Here is a 20,588-nt window from a genome sequence, read left to right as displayed (position 1 = left end):
GCCTGTGGAGCTAATGGTCACCTTTGTGGCCCCAGCCAACTCGCTGCAGTCCCCACCCTTCTTCAAAAACGTTGTGTTCCTGTGTCCTTCAAAAATGGAGACCCCATGTGGAAGGGAGGATGAAGGAACCTTGGCAGTGATGTTTGGATCCGGGACAAGACTGTAGAGGATAGGCCTTTTCCTTTTGTGTTTGAAGCCAGTTCCTTTGGGTGGCAGAAAGATGCTAGTGCTGAGAAGCGTCTACCTCTGCTGTGTTGTTTGGACAGCCTTCCCCGTAGTGATCACTGATGATCTTTGTGGCTACCTTCTGGTCACATAAACTCGTGTTGATGTTAATAGTTAAATATGCAGGCCGGGAGACTTGTAAGGAACGACATCGTTGTTGTGTGTGTGGGCACGCTAAGCACTAGTGAACCTTTGCTGTGGGGATGCTGTAACCTTTGTCTCTATCCTGGGTTGCTGGGATACACAGCAACTCAAATGACAGATACACAGCACTAGTAATTACCCATTTTTCTGTCTGCAGACTAGGACTGCTAATTTTCAACACAGACTGCTCTGTTTCTAATTGTGGCTGTAGGTCTGTCAAGAGCCCAGCTGAAATTTGGGCTAGGTGGCTTATCCTGTTCAGCTCTGCTTTTGAAATATTTATTACTGTGCAGAGAACTCTCCTTTTAAAATGATCTTTCATTCTCCCATTTAATTTCACTGCAGAGGTGTTCGTGTTATATTTATACATTCACAAAACTGAGATACTGCTGTCAGATTTGCTGTGTTCACTTTTACTTAACGCTCCGAAAATACTAAAGCAGCAAACACAAAAAATGCTGAAAAGGAGAGGTGAAGCATGGGCTGCTTCTCCAGCAAACCACGATACTCCTCCAGCCACTAGATATACAGACAATACAGGTTTTACAAAACGTTGCTTCTCTGTTGAGAGTTTTTTTTTTTTTTTTTTTTTTAATGCACATTTATAGGAGTGCCAAATCCCTGTTTGCAGGGAGAGCTGCGGATCTGATCCTGGATGCCCTTTCAGAGCTACAAACGCTAAAGCATGGAGCTTTCTTATACAGTGGAAGTCAGGAGAGAAAGGTGTGCTACATGGTTTGGTCCTGGCTGGCTTGAAATTAATTGAAGGATAACTACTGACTTAGGGGATTTTCTGAGACAGTTAAAAGCTTAACCTCTGTAGCGCCAACTCTTTCCTGTCTCAGCAGAAATACTAGGACCTCCAAAGAAACAGAGTCCACTTCATTATGGAAGCTGAGCTTCCTTATTTTCTGAACCAAAAGGTGAAAAGAGTCTGTTGACAAGTAAAAGAATTAAAAGTATCCAAGGATTTGTCTACTTGAAGTTTAAAGTATTCTGCACCACATGAATGAAAAAGTAGGTAGTCTGTTTATAAAATCCCTAACTAGGACATGTAGACAATATCAGTTTTTGAAAACGTTTCACCTTGAGAAGTTTACAAAAATTTGGATGTTTCCTACAAAATATTTCAGGGAAATCATGGAGCCCTTGAGGACCCGGGAGGGCAGACATGTCGTTCTAAGTACTGTGGTGCTGGATTATCTCTGGTAATGTTAAAAGTCTTCTCTCCTGAGCTTAAAAACAATTATTTTTTACCTTAGCTTCCTCCCAGATTCTATGCCCAGAATATTCTATTTTCTGCCTTTTCATGTGTAGTCTCATAGCATTAACCTTACAAATGTATTGTGTTGGTGCTGAATATAATCTATTTAATGGGAAATCTTTGCCTGAGGCTACAGACCTTAACTAAGCATTAGGCAGACCTAACGCAGCCATAGTGACTATGGGCCTGCAAAAGCGAGGGTTGCTATTTTTTTTTTTTTCCTTTCTTAGCTGCATAAATCTCAGAGAATCCTTAGTCATGTGTTAAAGCTTGTATGGCCTGAGGAGTTAATCCTTTGTAAGACAAGTCTCTCTCACTTGTGTGGGTATGCATGAAAGCATGGTCTAAATCCAGAATAGTTTTCTTTACAAATTATCTTTCACAGCCTTCTGCTGAGGAAAGGACTGGGCAAAATGTCTTTAACAATGTGTAAGCTTATTGCAAAATGACAGCCACAAAACCTCAAAATTATATCTGAAACTGAATTTTGAATTATTTTTAGTTAGAGGAAAAAGTGAGACTTTATTTCTTAATTGTAAAACATTCAGTTTATCCTGGGGAAAAAAAAATATTTAATTATTAAATAAAATATTTCAAAGTGACTTTTTATTGAAAATACATTGAAAAAATGAAAGGTCTAAAAGTGAAATGATCATAATCCTTTTCTTCTGGATCTTCAGAAACATATAGAAGCTTTCACTTCATTGGAGAAAACAATTATCTTTGGTCTCATCCAAAATGTAAGTGTTGATTTGGCTCCTAGCTGAAGTGTGCTTTATTCACCTATAGAAGACATCACCAATGCTGCTGTCTTTAAAATTTCCTTATATGTCATAACCTTAACTTACGCCCATGTCTCATTTCACTTGAGAAATATGATTCTCTCTCTAAAATGGGGAGCACAGAGTTGGTCAACATTACCCTCTGCCTCTGCTTCCTACAGCTACCTGCCAGCCTGAGTTCCTGGGATTAAGAACTTTTGCCCATTTTCTGACTTTTAGAAGGGTTTTTTATGCCAGTAAAACTGTGTCTCCCTCTCTCCCCACATAAATTTCTTCTCATTAAAATAATCTGTTAGTTGTTTGGGCTTGTGTTCATTTCCATAGTTTTACCCTGGTTCATCAGGACTACAGGGGAGGCTGGTTAAATGAGGCTGAACATGGTTATAAAGGAGCTAGTTGTGCAGACTGCAATATTGAATAATGAAACCTTTTCTAACAGGAAGAATTATGTGCAAGATCCTGCTAGGTACAAGGATGAATTTTGCTTGCACGCAAGTACAAGAAAACCTCTATGCTTCTAAGCCTGCCCAATTAGATCAGAGTTTCTTCTCTCTGAACTACCCAGAAGGATGTGGCAGGGCCCATGGCAAGACCATCACTGGCTCTTCCACACCCCAAGGCTCATGCCTTGCTGCAGCTGGCCCTGACTATGTCTCTCTGTGACTGAGATTTCTATCTGTAAGGGCCAAATAAATCACTGATGCCATCTGTCCGCTCAGGACGATTACAGAGCACCCAGCATTTTGCTGCGTAGTAGCACGGAGGCGCTTGTTTCTTTGAGGCTGCTCCCGTGAATCACTGTAACGTCTTTGCAAGGCTTTTAGAATTAATGCTGCCAAAATCAAGGCTGTTGATGCAGTGCTCCTTTCTGTTTGATGCTATTTACTTTTTTTTCTTTCTTTTTTTTTTTTTTTAACCAGAACACGCCGGCCACGTGCTTCATTTTCCCCTGAATCATCATCCATAAATCACAAGGACAGTTTGCATTTTTGTGTGTGCCAGTCTCCTTGTTCTGCAGGGTGGTGATAGCAGTGCTGCCAGGGCAGCTCAGCCCAGGAGGGGTTTGGATGCTCTGGGGTCATGATTTGCTGCAGCATCACAGAGTCAGAAAGACAAAAAAAGCCCAGAGCCTGAGCTGGGGCAGATGGCTGGTGCTCATAATCCTCCACCGTGATGGTTGCTGACAGAGCGGCTCTAGTTTGCTGCTAGTCAGTATTTTCCATTAGAGACGCTAGTTTTCCTAGGATGTGAAGCTTGACATTAGCAGTTTGCTTCTTTCAAGCATTTTTCGTGCAGATAGAGGGAAATCGCTATTCAGAAAAGCTAATCAACTAGCCTGCCTTCGAGATAGTGTCAGTGCCTAACTTTTTCTCTCTCCTCGTGTTTTGGCATTAAAAAAAAAAATCTGTCTGCATTTAAACTGTGGTGTTACAAAACAAGGCTGGAGGGGACAACTTATAAAAGTGAAATGGCTTTGAAGCAGGTCACAGATAGCTTCCATGCTGGCCTCTAAAAATAAGGTGAATCAGGAAACAGCATAGTCAGGGCTGCGAGAAGAAGATTTGATTTAGCACTTTATTCTTTCTGTCTATGAATCCCATGGATATAAACCTGGTTTCCAGGAGGAACCACCCGGGATATGAGCTGGCTTTGACTCACGTTGCGTTTGAGGTATCAGGATGATAGAAAGACTGTAATTTATATTTGCTGCATTAGGTTCTGTGTGCGTGCATATGAGTGCAAAGCACTCAGGCAGTGGTGGAGGACTCATAGTTATTTTTATATTTGTGTGCCTAGCGGTGCATAGTGGCCTATTGATTCACCGTAGTAGAGATGAGCAGCCTAATTATGACAATTCATTATAAACACTGAATTATGGCAGAGCATAATTAGATGGACAGTTTCTGCCTTTTGACAAATAATAAGTAGCTAATAAGCAGAGCAGGATGTTGCACAAAGAAGTGCATGTGGAAGGTAGCAAGCTGGAAGGGCGTTGAATGGCTTTAACCAGGGCCACGGCTCTACTTGCTCCATATATGGAGTCTCCCTGAATGCTGCCTTTAAATCACAGTGATAGGGGTTACCTTTATACTGTGTGATATGATGGACTATGATGGTATCATTATCTGACATGCTAAAGCCTTGGCTGTTATCTCCCAAACTAGCACACACCACTAGCAGGTTATGCCTGCACCATAGTGATAACCACGTTTGGTAGTGATAACCATTTTGAGTTCTGAGAATGATTTCAGTCCTCAGGGTGTTAAATGAGAGAAAAATATCCAGAAAGGTGTTTTTTTTTTTCTTAGAAAGAAATGTGTTGATGGAACTTTAAAGTTTTCTACAGTAAAAGGATTGTTTTTCTAGTGTGTTTTTGCAAGCATACTTTAGCTGGAGAACCTGACATCACCTATTGAACTGATACCTCAGTATAAAATATCATCTTTTGTTTTTCAAATAGGGAAGAAAACAAAAACAAAAACGAAAAACACAGCCCAAACAGTCCTCTTTTCCCCTCTCCTTTTAAGTCTTCTCAAGAGTTTAACATCCTGGTGGATTCATCCTAAATACTATCGGATAGCAGACACCTGTCTGAGGTGAAATGGCCTCAGGCTGTCCTATTTGCTCCAAGGCCTGCAATGGGAACTGTAACAGGTGATTCATGTAAAACAGCTAACTTTTAGTCTCCTAACTTGGGGCAAATTTGATGATGTTAAATTAGATACACTTCATATAGTCATGTTTCAATTTTTGTATGTAAAATCTGTGTTAATTCTGATTTTCAGAGTCATTAAGATTGCATTCAGTTGAGCACAGCACTCCCAAACCAAGGTACAAATGTAGGATGCCCATGTAACAGCTTCCTTCTTGTGTGTCCTTCCTTGAATACTGACGCTCGCAAAGAGGGCTGTGATCTGTGGAGCAAAGATGCTGTGGAAACTGATGCTGACATTAGTCTAAGACATGTGGAGTTAACAGGATTTGGAAATCAGCTCCTTTATATGCACTGTGCCTTTCAGTGTATATTTTTTTTTATTATTATTATTTTGCATCTAGACTACGTTGACCTTGTGCTGGCTTCATCACGCTGGCTGACATAAGATAGATGATGTTGATAGATGATGTCGGGGTTGGAGAGGCTGGTGTAAGTGCCTGCATGCCGATGCCTTTGAATAGCATCTGTTGGCCTTGAAGGGAGGCAGCACATTTGCGCAGTGAAACCTTGTTTAGCAACTAGCTGCCTAACTGGCTGGAGAAGTACATGGCCCTGCTTTTATGTGATGAGCTTTTCTTTGTGAGAAAGAGATGAATTAGCAGGCCAGCTGTGCAAAACTGCAGAAATTGGGCCAAATGCTCCTATTTTGATGCTTCCTGGGGCTCTGCTAAGGTGCTGTCTATGACTGCCACAGTGGGAGCTTCTCTGAGGAGCTACTTGGAGGTAGTGTTGGAGCTGGGCTCCCAGCGGGTATCATGGTGTGGGACCCAGTGTGGACACGGGATGTGGGTAGCCCTGAAACGCTGGTGCCAGGCTGGTGTGTCATGGCCATCAGTGATGCAGATGAGATGCTGGGGGACAGCACAAGGTGACCGGCTGTGGTGAGGAGAGAATTTCCCATCCAGGGGCCCAGCGGCAGCCTGTGCTTCTTCAAAGTGTCCCTTACACCCTACCCAATGGGACCTCAGTGGGATCCAGCTGAAAAACAGCTCAACTCAGGTGGATAAATACCCTGAGGTGTGCTTCAATACTCTGCAAGTCTGAGGGAAGCTGATATAAACTAAACAGAAGATTTTTTTCATGGGCTGCTGTGTAAAATCGTAGAACTAGAAGAAAAGAACAGTTCAGAATAGGTATTGACGTCAGAGCTGTTCTCACTCTTTTCAAACATTGGGTCGTGGCACAGATATTGCTTTAAAATTTCGTATTTTCCAAGAATAGGAGGAAAACAAATCACTGCAGAAAGATCCTGTTTAGGAAATGAACTTGCAGCAAACTAGTTGTACATCAGTGTGTGTAGTGAGCTGGTTGAGAGCTAAGATGCTCTGAGAAATTCTGTGCTTGCTGGAGGTTCATTTAGGTACATGCTTCTGTCTTTCGTTGTACCTGCGCTTCGGTGCAGATGATGCTCCAAATTGTAGGGATGCAGGTAGTTTGGGACTTCTCCTGTAATTGCTGTTCTCCATTGAATTTTGCATGTGATGCTTTTTTTTTGGATTGATTCTGTAAGTGTTGAGGTGTTAACAGAGTGCTACACTTCCTTCCCCATCTACCTTTGATAGCTTGGGGCACAGGGAGGACATCTAGTCTAACTATTGCCGGTCCCTGTGAAACAGCAAAACAGAACTGACGCTTTGTAAATCATTGTAAATGTAAAACAAAGAACTTATTCTGGCTTTGATTCAGAATAAATTAATACCTGTCCTGCTGCTCTTACACAAGGAAAACACCTGATAAATTTTGGGGAAATTTTATGCAAATTTTGCAATACTTGCAACAAATCTAACACCCGTTTTAGTTCTGCATGCAATCAAGCCTATGCAACTCTTACTGTGCTCTGCTGTGATAGTCACTGTGATCTTGTTTCTGTTTAGACTCTTGGTGGATCAAACTTTTGTTTGGCAAGGACAGTTTTTTAGCTCTGTTCCTATGTGAAGGAGGAACTGGGAGTAAACACCTTTCCTGAGCTATTGTTACTGCTGGGCACAGATGAGAGCCAGCCCGTGTGTGTGTTAGTGACGATCCTCAGGGGTGGTGAGGGGAACAAGGACAGGATGGGGTGGCTAGCATCTGCTTTCCTGCAGGGGCACGAGGCTGATCTGCCTTGGCAAGGACATGGAAGACTGGAATATTCTTATTTATCCATAGGGAGGGAAGCAAGTTGCCACCACCTCAAGACATGGAAATTGTTCTCTTGGTTTGATATAGCTCTTCTGCTGGCTGACAAGGAGCCTGTGCAAAGCCACTGTAACCTTTTCCATGGGAGTTTGCATATAAATAAAAAGTAGAAATAGTGAATCAGGAAAAAGTGATTATGAGGGGTTTGCAGGGAAGTACTACTGCAGCTGTTTTATCTGGAGCTTCAGGTTGCAGCCTGCAAAGGGAGAGGAAGTGTCTCCTGTTGATTTTTTGCTTCCTTCATTCCCAGATTACCACGTGAATATAAATGATTTTCTGCCTTGTCCTGAGTTATAATCCTGCCTTCCTGTATTCTGGGGGAATGCATCCCCTGCAGTTCTCCAAAAATGTGCTCTTGTCCCAGGGTAGGTTAAGTCGTCATTCTGCTAGTGACTATCCGCACGCACTTAACTTAAAAATGCTTTTTTATCTAATCAGTGTCAAAGTCTGTCTATACGTGCTCAGGCTAAGCACACCCTTGATCTCTTGGGCTGTTAGGAATGGGTGGTTGCGACACTGCCGTGAGGTGTTTCCCCCTTAATATCCATTGGGATGCTCTACATAAAGCTCTGTAGATCTTCAGGGCCAGGACATGTAATCCTTTGTGAGGGTTGTCTGACATTCACTGTCGTGGTGAAGGAAACTGAAGTCTAATTAGTGTCTCCATGTGTAAAACGTGTATATTCGTTGGGGTGCATGCTGCATCATTTGAAAGGAAGCATGAGGCTAGCTTAGGCAAGGCAGTGGAAAGATGATCCATAATTCACAGAAAGAAACAGATGGCTTTTGTTGTAATGCCCATGTTTATATTTAATGTTATTATCCCTCCCAGAGCATCAGCTTCTCAGTGATGTATAACAGCATAAAAGCATCTGCGGAGAGAAGGGATGCACCAGGGAGGAGAGTGCTTTCAGCCTCAGAGTGGCTTTTTATTGCAAGAGAGAGCAAGCCATCAAGGCCGTGCTCTGCTGCCTTTGCCGTTTGTGTCCAGGTGGGAGAAGGGCCCGTTGGGATCCTGTCCTGATAAACTCCTTACAGAGCCTTCTCATGCTGGGATTTGCTGCCTTGCTTAAAACTGCTTTCTGTCTGGCTCTGTGAGTGCAATTAGTCACCTACACACAGGTGGAAGATGAAAGTTAATTCTGCAGCACCTAATTAGCTGGCATTGCTGGAAGACTTTGCAAGCGGAGACAAATCATTGCGGCTCTGGCTGCACACCTTGGAAATCTGGCAGCGCAGCAGTGTGGTAGACGTATTTCATCTTCTGAACACTAGTTGTTGGCTTTAACGATCTTTTGTCTTCCTATTAAAAGACAAGCAAGAAGCTTGAGCCTCACTGGCATAAATCAGTGCAGTTCTACTGAAGACTGTGGAGCTCTACCAAATTTTATCAACTGACGAGAGATGGAGCCTCTAAGCTAAATGAGAGCAAAAGTTATCCTTGTGTGCACATGTGAACCCACAGGCGTGTAAGCACCCACACATTATTTAAAGATGACTCTACATTTAGTTCACATTGAATTAAATACAACTCCAACAATCGTAAATGAAATGTCATCAGATCCCTTACTTATGAACAAAGTAATCAGGTGATTTGTAATTAAACAAGCCAATTAAAAGACTATTTGAGTAATATTCCTACTGGTCCCCTGACACATGCATCTATTAGAAATGCATCCTATACAATGCATAGGACAAAAATGGTTGATAGCAGGTTACAGTGATCTTTATTACAATGAATTAATTGACTCTGTCTAGCAGATTTTTCTCCCAGTGGAAGCTTTGAGTATTGAATGTGTCTCTGTTTTTGTTCTATCTGTGTTGTTGGAAATTTGCCATATTACCATTTAAATTTGTTCATGAGAAAGTTGTGTCACACTTCAGACAGTTAACTTTTAGCTAAATAGTGTGGGGAAGTTTTAGGGGATTTGGGGATGGGCATTATAAGAAGTTTTCTGATAAGAAACTAGAACTCTCCAAATCCAATCATGTCAGCAACTGCCAACTGAAAGCTGTGTTACTCAGCTGGTTCTTCTGCTCCTTGATCTGCTCCTACTTGAGTGGCATCCCATTGTATAACTAAATTACCCCAGTGATGTTACCCAGTACCATCCTTCGGAGCTCTGGGTGGTGGGGACCAAAAGTGAGTGGGCTGCAGGGCATAGCTCTTTGGTCTTGAGAGATGTCTTCTTTTATGAAAGATGGTAAAGACATGTTGGTGGGGAAAAATTTTGCTGCTTTCTATGCTAACTGACAGGTTATGCTCTCTTTCTAGTGGGTATTTGGTAGCTCTCGGGCTTTTCTTAAGCATGGAATCACATGTCAGAGTCACAAGGATATCAGAAGAAAAGCTATTATTTTTACAAGCTCTTGCCTGACAGAAGGTGTTTTGTTGGAGGCTCCTAGAAATGTAGAGAAAATAAGTATTCCAAGCCTTTCACTCTTCTGAAGCTATGCAGACAATAGATGAAACACCGTAGAGTTATTATTTATTTTAGAACTGTGTTCTATTTTTTTCCATACTATTATCTGTTTGAGATGCATGATGGAGAGCCAGAACTCAGCTTCAGGATTCTACTCCTCTATTTTCTCATAATCTGACTTTAGTTAAGGCAGTCAAAAATATGGTTTGGCTCTCTAAAATTGAAGTGTATTATCTCCAGTGTGTAAAATGGGGATATTCTTGTGGGTTAGGTGGAGGAAGGCCCTTCCTTGAGACTCCACAGCAAGCCAAGTGATTCATGCCACTGGTCAAAATTAACCTGTACATGGATTAGAAGAGACCAAGTTCTCCTGTTTGCAAAGGGAGGACCTACCATTCTTACAAGGTGTCATTTACTAATTCCCATCTTATGTGCTTTAACTGAGATGTGTCTAGAAGTCTCATCATCTCAGCTACAAAACTATCCTAGTCAAGCTATGGGCAGGCAAAGAAGCAGAGTGGGAGGGTTTAACTCCTGCTTTGTTCTTAGGGAAAGAGTATTTTGGGCCTTAGGATATCAAAAAACATATATAGTCATCCATTAATAACTTGCTGATGAGTTTCCTGAGAGTTGCTTTGTATGAAGCAGCAAGGAGAATAAGAAGACAGGATTTAGTGCTTTATCAAAGATGCAGTCAAAAATACAAACTCATTATTTAAATCTCTATTTTTATGACCCGACTGACATTAAGAAAGTGTCTCTTCCATGAAGATTTGTAAGGTTTTGTTGCTATGAAGCAAAATACCTATTTGAAAATTCTGTTGACTGCCTTTGGAGATGTGTATCTCTAGAGACTGTCTTAACTTCCATATTCATTAAGCTGTTCTATGGTGTTGGAGGGAGACCAAAACCAGGAACCTTGTTAGCCCTGAAGTTTGAGCATTTTGCCCGTTTTTGGACCAGTCATTTTTCTTCTGTTTCCTAGTATTTTGCTGCTTGAGCAATATGATCCTCTTGCATGTTTAGGAACAGAAGGCAGCCATGTGAAACAAACGGTTAGAAAACTAGGAAGAATAAAGGCGTCGCAGATGATGCTCTATTGTATTTGTGAGATGTTTCTTCTTTAGCTTTTTCTCTTCTCTCTTGCCTATTCTTATAATGCTTGCAATCCAAAATTGCAATTTCCATTTCTTTCTGTATAAAAAAGGATGAATCTGCCTTTACTCGCCTCATCCAGGGATCCTGTCCTTTCTGTGCCTAAGCTGTAACCCCTTCCTCTGTGCCTGAATTCTAATCCCTTCCATTCAAGCTGTGTTTTTTCTTCAGCATATTCTCCACTCACCTGCTCGAGTGCTTCACGCTATGCAGGATAAGCCTCTAGATGAGTATTGGCCCTGCAGTAGCAATTCGTGAGCCTTTCAGATAGTAGTTGCAATTCCCCAGCCTCTTGCTGCCAAGGTCTGAAATAATGCTGAACTACATTATGGGTTTTTCATCAAGTTTCTCTCTTCCTGTTACCTTATTTCTTAGATTTTTTTCTTAACTTTTTTTTGTTTGTTTTTAAAACAAAAAAATTACACTTTTTTTGTGAATGCTAGCAAATAGGATCATCGTTTAACCAAACAAGTGTTAAACTTGTTGGCGGAGGTGATATCAATATCGAAAGGCACAGTCTGACTGCACAGCCGCTAAGTCAGTACTGTTCCAGAAACTGTCGCGACTGAAAATTTGGGAAAAAAAAAAGAAAGAAAGAAAGAAAAAAAGTCTTTCTGATGGATCCAGTTCTTCAAAGCACAAGTGTAATCAGGCACAAAAGTGGAGGAGGAACATGTGGGTTGGGGGAGGCAAGCTGCCTCCTAAATCTTACTAACTAATTAAGCTATTATTGAAGGAACTTATGCACAGTTTTTTTTTTCTGACTGAAAATATGAAATATGAAAATAATAACATTTTCCACAACGTTTTGCACCAATCTGTAGAATTCTTCTATGGTGGGTATGACCATACGTTAAGTTTAACAGGATGATCTTAAAATATTTGGAAGTGTTTCATTTTCTCTAGTGATTTATTTGCAAGGATGACAATGTCATCCTCTGCTATCTAATATGTAGGGTGATGAGAACATGAATGGATCGACTCTGGTTCATCTCATGGTCCTTTGGAGTCAATGGATGTCTTTTATTGACTTAACTGGACAACTGATGAGGCCAGATGAAAGAGCTGCTGCTGTACTAAACAGCGCTTGTCTCTTTAGCTTGGGAAAATAAATAATCCCAGACAATATCAAAGCTGACTGGGCTAGTGCTGCACATAGGTTGTTTTTGAAGTTTTGTTTATAAGGAAAATATATTTATCACCGTGAAAGGATTGCAGGCTGACCTGACCTTTTCAGGCTGAAAATGGTCACTGAAAGGAAAAATAAGATAATGATAGTAAAAAGTCTCCTAGTCATTACTAGACTGCTGCTGAAAGATATTTGGCAAAGGCTGGAGAAATGTCACAGTTAGAAAGAGCACCATTTCCATGGAAAGATGATTGCATCTGACCCCATCTGGTGCCCAGTGAGGCCAATGAAAACTCATTTCATTTGGTTCAGGAAGAGCTAGGATGGCTGAAAGCCAAAAGAAGGCATTGCTAAGAGTACAGCCCCAAAGTTGCACGCTTGTAGTGGGGTGTTATATGGGAAGGAATTGTCCTTAGCAAGCCATGTCCAGGGGACAGTAAATGCAGTCTCTTGGAGGGATGTGGCCATCATCCAGTGCTAACCATGCTCCCAGGATCTGCTGGGGTGTCCAAACAGTAATGCCCTCCTGTCAGGGTACATTTTTCAACAAGTAAAGCCCTTGCCTGCACGTTTTGCTCCTAGCTCTTGTGCTCAGCTTCCTTGATGACAATAACTGCTTCATTAACTGGCTGATGAGTTGTCCATGCCAATTAGCATCATTTTATCTATGCAGTAACTATGAGCATTATCCTGGGAAGCTGTGTAACATCCATCATGGGAGGTTTCATAAGAGGTTAGGAAAACTTCTGCCAGGAGAGTTTTAGGTATGGGGAACAAGAAGACGGACTAGACAGCTCCTTACGTAACCTTCCAGCCCTGTCATCTCTTGCCTTAAAACTCTGTGACAGTAGTAACACATTATTTCTATAACAAGCATTCCTAGAAGGCTCAGATAAGATGGGATTGTTGGATCAGGACTTGTTTAGACACAGCACTAACACATTCAAAATTGAAGTGGCAGCCCAGCATGTCATGGGTGGGTAAAGAGAAACCTGGGAGGGGTTGTCGCACCTACCTGGAGGTGTTTGCACGAACATATATGCATTGAGGCCCGCCACCTCTAGCTCCTCCAGGGTACAGAAGTGAGTGCAGTTCTAGATGTCTGAGCTGAGCAGGAAGGGATCTCTCCCTCTCTTTGCCAACCATCATTCTAGTGGTCCAACTCTGCTGTGCACTTAGCAGGATGAAGCCCACCTGTGGTCAGGTGAGTGCAGACTGTATCATTTGCCTTCTGGGGTCCAGATCGCCATGATTTTTTAATGTCATGAAAGAGCCAGATCAGGTGAAATTCAGTGCCTATGCAGATGTGTATGTTGCAGCACACTGACCATGGCTGAGGGAAGTCCTTTGACCTGTTTGGTGTGAGAACTCAGCAGTTTTCTCATTTCAGTAGGGACACAATATTCATCCAGATGCTTTTCTATCAACTCTGTTTCTAAACATTGATAAAGATGGCCTCTGTCCTCCTGCTGCTGAGCTGTCTATGGCTCTCTCAACTTACACTATCATTCTGCAGAGAGGTCCCCACCACAGAACACACTTTTTGCTAGGCTAGGATCAGCCATTCACTTTAACACATCTGGATTGGTATCCTCAAAGTTATACTTGAGATGGGTATATAAAGAAAACTTACCTGAAATGTCATTTATTTTGATTCCCCACACATATTAGTATTTTTTCAGTAAATCTCTTTGGTTCATCTTTAATTTGCAGATGGCTCTGGCAGCATTGAACTTAAGCTTCTGGTGGTTGTGAAACCTGGTCTTCGAATGCGGCTCGATATGCAAATAGATGATTTTCAGAAAGTCTGGATATCTGCATCTGCCCTGTAGGGTTCTAAGCAATGCAATTAGGTTTGGGTTTCTCATGGCCAAAATGGCATAAGGAAATTGGGAGTCAGAAAAGAAAAATGTGAAAGAATACGCAAAAAATAATTTTAACAATTTTGGGACTTAGGAATAAAGATGGAAATAAGGCAAAGCTCAGCTCAAGTTTACAGCTGAAAGGCACTACTATAAGTAATTTCAAAGGATATTGAAGAGGAATGTGCTCATGCTCAGGAGAAGCTTACAGCTGGGCAGTAAGCTTGGATGGATGGTGTGGCAGAGCACTGCTGGCAAATCGGTGCAGCTCACTCCTGGGCTCTGGATGATAGCAGCAGCATTTACAGATGCCAGAGGATATAATGAGAAATAATGAGTGCAATAAAGGAAGAGGGTGGACTAGAAGCCTGAAACTAATGAGAGAGCCCAAGCATTAGAAGTGAGTGGCAAGCGACCTCGAAAGCACAGGGGCAGTCCAATCCCATCGTGTTGAAAGCTCTGACCACAGTGCTAAGGAGACCAGACATGGGAAACACAGTTGCAGGAGCTGCTCTGGTCCAGTGTGCAGAGACTCGTGTCTCTGATGTCCAGTTGGCTCCTCCTGACTCCATTCTTTTCTTAAAGAGGCTTTTTCTTTGTGTGTGTGTCTCTCTCTCTCTCTCTTTTTTTTTTCTTTTTTGTGCACAGCTAATCCCTATTGCACATACAAATATAGATAGCACACGGGTCTCTACAGATTATGGATGCCCTTTTTGGCAAACAATATCTTTTAATAGCATTGTGTGCAGTTAATCCGGTTAAGCTAGCAAAAGTATCACTGGAACAAGCGGTGCAAATTCAGGGAAGGAATAAATGACAATCCTCCCAGGAACTGTTGTTTAGTAATATGGAGGTAGGATGGTAGGGTTTTTTTCTTTTTTTCTTAATCTTTTTTTTTGTCTCTACAATGTCTTGAAGGGCAATGTGACCAGAGCAAGCTGTTAGATTGCAAGAGACTCTTGCTATTATATTACATTTTGCTATATTACATTAAATTTCCTAACAGAGATGGGAAATGTTTATCACTACTGCTCTCTTCTAGGATCAGGTTTTTGGTGCACCAGGAGTTGGCTGTAAGAAATTGCACCCTTTCCCCATCAATTCTGATGAAGTGGAAAGGGGCAGAAGCAGCTCCCATCCAGGTAAAGAGTGGTAATAAGAGGTCTACAAGTGGGAGATGGGCAGCCTTCCTCTCCCAGCCAATATCCGTGCTTTCTAACACCAGCACACTGCACAAATCCCGTTGTTTTCTCCTCCCCCTTCCCCATGCCCAACACAGTGCATCTCTGCTCTCTCAAGCAGACGTTTCATGAGTGCTGACGTTTCATGAGTGAATGAAAGATGCCTTTTTTGCTGGTGCACAGTGTTCTCTGAAGAGAACGCGTCAACATCAGAGAGTTCCTCGTAGCAGCTTTTCTTAGCAGCACAGCTGTGATTTAAGTAATTCTCCTAGAAGAATAAGGCAAAATTCAGCAAAAGTAAAACAAACACATTTGCCTGTTCTTGTTCTCCAGATTACTGTTAACTGCTCACTTTAAATTTAACACTGAATACTATGCATCTATACATGGATTCAACTTCTTGGAATGACATCAATTTTCCACTTAGAAAATTGTTTTTGTTTTTTTTTTGGGTTTTTTTTTTTGGCTAACACTATATAGAGTGTTGTTGGTTGGTTTTGGGAGACACTTTCTTATGGAAACTTAGCCTTTGTGCCTGAGATGCAAACCAGTGTTCCTGAAGCCTAGGAATTTGTAGCAATAGAAAAATACTATTGAGAAATGGCAGCTGAACTGGGGAAAAGACATTTTGGAAAAGTAAGGTCAATCCCAGAAAAGTAATGAAAGTCAGACTTACAGATAGAGATCCATAGTCAAAATTAAAGATACTATATCCCTGGATGATATACAGGGGAAAAAATGTTAAGAGAAAAAAGAGCTGGCAACAAGTGATATGTAGCAATAGATTTGCCATAAAATTCATTTCAGAAAACTGTTGGATGAAGGAATTCTTTAGGCAGATTAATGAGGGATAAGACAAAATCACAAAGCATTGCAACTCCATTTTTTTAGTGAGATGCAGAAGAGTTGTAGGAGTCCCATGAGACAGCGAAGGCTCCTCTACCAATCTGCTATATTTGGAAGCTCAGATTGCTGAGGCAGATTAGGGACTCTGAGCCTGGTAAGCCAGGGTTAATGGGTGATTTCCAGCACTCGCATACGTCATGTTGGCTTGTGGGTGCGCGAGTGCTGCAGGCAAGGCGTGCATCCAGTCTGAGCAGTTATATCGCCGTTTGGGTCCTGAGGACAGTGTCACCATGGCTGCAAAACCCGCTCAGGACACTGGATCATTTAGGTGATCCTGAGCACCGTGCGGTTACGGCTGACCAGCTAAAAGTAGCCAAGCTGGTTACTTTAAAGATAGCTCATGGTCCAGCTAGGGTTGTGAGCTGCTGTCATGGCTAACATATGTTGATCTGAAAAACAGATATAACCATTCCCTTAATGGTCATTTGTTGGTAAAGCTATAGCACAGAAGAAAAGGTGGTGGTGATGGTGGCAAGCAGAGAGTTTTGAGCTATGCATGTGTGACCAAATGTTTTATTTGTGGTGTTGGTGGCAGTTAAATTACCAGAAGAACATAGTCCTTTAAGTAATTTTTTGGAATTACAGTTTGTTGAAAGTCTGATAGATGATTAAAAAAAAAAATCTATTTCTTCAGAAGGAACTGAGCACAGTGTAACCACCCTTGTGACTTTTCAGACTCCATCATGGACATGGCTAGTCACAGACAGCGTTGTGGTGGCCAGAGGGAAGGATGCCCATTGGCTCTGTCTCCCCTGGAGAAACCTCATCTGGCCAACTGAGGGGTTTCCATGGAGGGAGGGACAAGGGGAGATACAGCCCTAACTTTTCTAACTGAATTTGGAAAGAAGGCAGAAAAACATTTGTCTTAAGCATTTTTGTTACTCTCCTGAATTTTAAGTTTCCAGTGATAAACTGACATTCAGGCGACGTTACTCAGTGTCAGTCTTCACTGCACAGCGCTCTGTGGTCCAGCTTCTGTCCCATCTGTACCGTTTCTGAGATATCCCCACCCTTGAGCCCTGAGAAGTGCTTGTGTGCTGGGTGAACATCCTGGAGGTGTTTGTGAGGGTTAGCATCAGTGTGACCCGAATGTTTGACACCAAACAGCTTCCATAGAAATCCATGAAATCAGAAAAAGTGAAAGGAGAATATCTGAACATGAGTAAGATTCAGAGGTTTTCAATTTTACTTGTTTTACTCCTGTCTCGGATATATAATTTAATAGATTCTTTTTTTCTTATGTGACATGAGCTATGAGATGGAGCTATTACAGATAGGTTAATTCTGTGTTCTGGTTGCATTATAGGCAGATTTCAATAAACAGATGATTAAGGACTCTTTTTGCAGTTCCTTGAGAATTACATAAAAGATGAAAAGGAGAAAATTAAAATTTTAATTGAGTAAATTCATAGTCTTGAGAGTATGCTGCAGCACATTTCACTTGTAGCTCTGGATTTGATAGTATCTTTTATGCTTTGCTTTATTTTTGAAACAAATAATTTTTTGTGTTTTTTAAATAATGTGTAAAATAATGTTTTGTGTTTTTAAACTTTCAGTTTAGCCACAAAGATATTTATGGAACCATAAGGGTACTAACTCCAGATGGATCAGAATATGATTTTCAGTTTGATATAAAATATTAAAGGTTTTAATGATGTTCAGGTAGAACTTAATAGGCAGAGATCTCTGGAAAACTCTTTTAACAGTAAAGGAAATACTAATTTTCATATAATTTGTTTTTCTCTAAGTAAACAAGAGAATGATTTCAAATCTTTTCCTGGTGAATCAGCTGAATATTTGTGGGGCTAATCTGATCTGTATGAAATCCATCATGGATCTGCCCTTATCATGCCCCCTTCTGCTCTACCATGTGGAATGTCAGGACAGCAAGGGATCTTAGAAAGAGCAGCAAAAGATCGCCCACAAAATAATACTAATGTGCATGGAAGCATATTAGGAACATCAGCTCTGTAGGCAGTTGAAGGTGGCCTAGCCCACATGGAGATACCTCGTGGAAATTGTCAGGATATATCATTTTAATGCAGGTCTGTTTCCTCTGAAGAAAGGCATACACCAGCACTGCCAGCTTCACCCTAAGTCTTGCTTGATACCTGACCAGTTCCAAAGATGAGAATTTCCTCAGGTTTATTCTGAACATAGAAAAGTGACTAGGTGCAGGTCTAGATCTGTATCTAGGAGGTGAATCCATGATATTAATAAAATCAATAGTTGAATGAACCTGAGTGATTCATGGTTCAATCCTGCTGAAGAGGCGAGGGAGAAAAGTTCTATTAGATGTTGTGCTGCTCTCTCAGGCGCTTGTGGAAATCCCACCCTGCACCTCAGCATTTGTGCTGCACCCGACATGCCCCATGCTTGCCCTGCCACGCTGCAGGATGATCATCAGAGCAGTGAGAGCGCAGCACAGTGTGCTCCATGCCAAACGCTCCCTTTTTGGTTTAATTATAACCGAGCTTGCTAATCCCAGTCTTGATTAATGAGCTTAATATGCAAATGTTATGATGAAACTGAAACTCTTTGTGATTGTTTGCAGACAGATTACCACTTCGAGTACACAGAGTGCGACAGCAGTGGCTCCAGATGGAGGGTGGCTGTCCCGAATCCGTCAGTGGAATGCTCTGGATTACCTGACCCCGTGAGAGGGAAGGAATGCAGTATGTTGGCGCTTTTCATTTTACAGACCATTACTAGCTGTTCATGTTATTTATCCTTATGCACTGATACCAAGAAAGCCTTTTGGAAGGACTAGTGTGTTGTGATGATACAGATCTTCCTAGCTCTCTTGGTGACATCCTAAATGTCCCCAATTTAGTCCTTTGCTCCTGGGTCTTTTTTTTCCCTTCTCCAAACTTTCCTTTTGTCTTGGAGTTGTGGATTGGAGGCTGTCTGTGTGGGGTAGTTGTATAACTCACTAATATCTGTTACAGGGACCCTTGTATGCTAATTCATAGAGAAGCCATATCCATTGCAATAACCCCTGAGGAGCATTGGTTGCTTGTCTTGAGCTGCCACTCTGTAAGTTTAGTTCTGGCTGTGTTGGCCAAAATAGCTACCATCACATTGGCATAGTGTCCACACACTTGCTGCCAGTGCTACTTGGCTAATAATCAGCTGAATGCATAAGTAATGATAAGTGCCTTATTTGCCTGAATTATTTACATGATGAAGCTTTCTTCATTTTGAGCTTTTAGAAGGTTATTTTTTTAACAACTTGGAATGTTCTCATGTCACTTGGTCTGTTTTTTTTTTTTTTTTTTTTTTTTTTTTTTTGTATCTGGGTGTAAATAGACAGCTGCTCTGCAAACATGTTTGAACTCTTCCCCCACTGTTTTGTAGCTTCCCAAGCTGGATGCTATTTCCTATCACACTTCCTCGCTCTAGCAATGCTCTTTGAAACAGATCCTAGCATTGCTTTACTTTGTCAGCAATTTGTACCAGGAGCTATAGATTATTGTATCTGCCAAGCCGGATAGATGATGGCAATGTCCTTTCATTTCTATTGTAGGAGAGGTGAGTTTTTATTCACTTCTGCCTCTCCTCCTATAAGGGTTTATTGTTCATTTCATTGCTGCATGTATTCCAGCCTAGAGCACACAAATGTTTTCCTCAACACTGATGTCCACTGGAAGATTTCTGAGTGCTTGCAAAAAGCTACCTCTGTCATTCCTTGCACTTGTGTTTAGAGATTTTACATGTGGGATTTCTGTTTACTGTTTGGATTCATTATTCAATCACAGATTTGGACAACTGGGAATCACCTCAAGTGATCCCTTAGTTTACCCTCCAGCAAAATAGCTGTAATAATTATAACATTGTCATTCTTCGCTGACCCTTGGCTGAGTTCGCTTCTGCATCACTTTTATTACATCCAGTGATGAAAATCCACAGCTGCTCCAGATATTTTCTCATCTGTTCATTTCTATTCATTATCCCTCCTATTACAAGTTCCCTTTTTTTCTGCTTTTGAATCTCTGTTGCTATACTTGAAGCTTAATACTTTTTTCTGTCTTTACTATAAAGGAGCAGATAGTGTTACACCTTTCTGCTACACAACTGCTTTTCAGGTACCACAAAGGAACCTCCTAATGTTTAAGGTCTAGCAGCATTTCATCCATCATTCCTGCTGTACATTTCAAGAAGTGAATTACAGTGACAATTCAGCTGCTTAGTAACAACAGATGAGTCTCTGACTTATTTTCTTCTGGTCACCTGTTAGAGAAAGAGGAAACGGTCCAAGAGATTGGCTGTGATGTTATATACCAAACTATAGGCTCCTGCTAAATACACTGGAAAGCTCATCTCAGTAGATGCTCTCCTTCCTGTAGTATTTCTACAAGTCCCATGTCAACTCAGCTTGTTCAAGAAGTGATTGGATGGTCAGTTCTGTCTTTTGATGTTAGAGATGTTAGTTCTCTAGGCTCTTGGGAGTGCAGCAAAAAGTTAATGTAGTTTTATTTATTTATTTTTCTTCCTGTACTAGATAGTCTGGCTTCAGAAGATGTTTGACTATATTCTGATGGCAAAAACCTTTAGTTTTAGCATCTTTCAGTCTTTTGCCTTTTGTTTTAAGAGGTGCTGGTCCTTCCTCTCAGGTTGTAAACA

General features: G+C 41.4%; 1 protein-coding gene across 1 annotated transcript in view; it reads left to right on the top strand.

The window, feature by feature from the left end:
• ELAPOR2 (endosome-lysosome associated apoptosis and autophagy regulator family member 2) overlaps positions 1-20,588 on the top strand; it is an 89,790-nt gene that overhangs the window by 25,644 nt on the left and 43,558 nt on the right. Inside the window, exon 2 of the mRNA XM_088522086.1 lies at positions 18,520-18,640. Coding sequence (XP_088378212.1) covers positions 18,520-18,640 — 121 coding nt within the window. The remainder of the gene's footprint in view (positions 1-18,519; positions 18,641-20,588) is intronic.

This window comes from Tinamus guttatus, unplaced genomic scaffold, assembly GCF_059628265.1.
Source record: "Tinamus guttatus ecotype Peru unplaced genomic scaffold, ASM5962826v1 Tinamus_guttatus_pri_ptg000148l, whole genome shotgun sequence".
Classification (NCBI taxonomy): domain Eukaryota; kingdom Metazoa; phylum Chordata; class Aves; order Tinamiformes; family Tinamidae; genus Tinamus; species Tinamus guttatus.
Note: the sequence above shows the minus strand (reverse complement) of the source record. Positions and strands in the feature narration are given on the sequence as shown.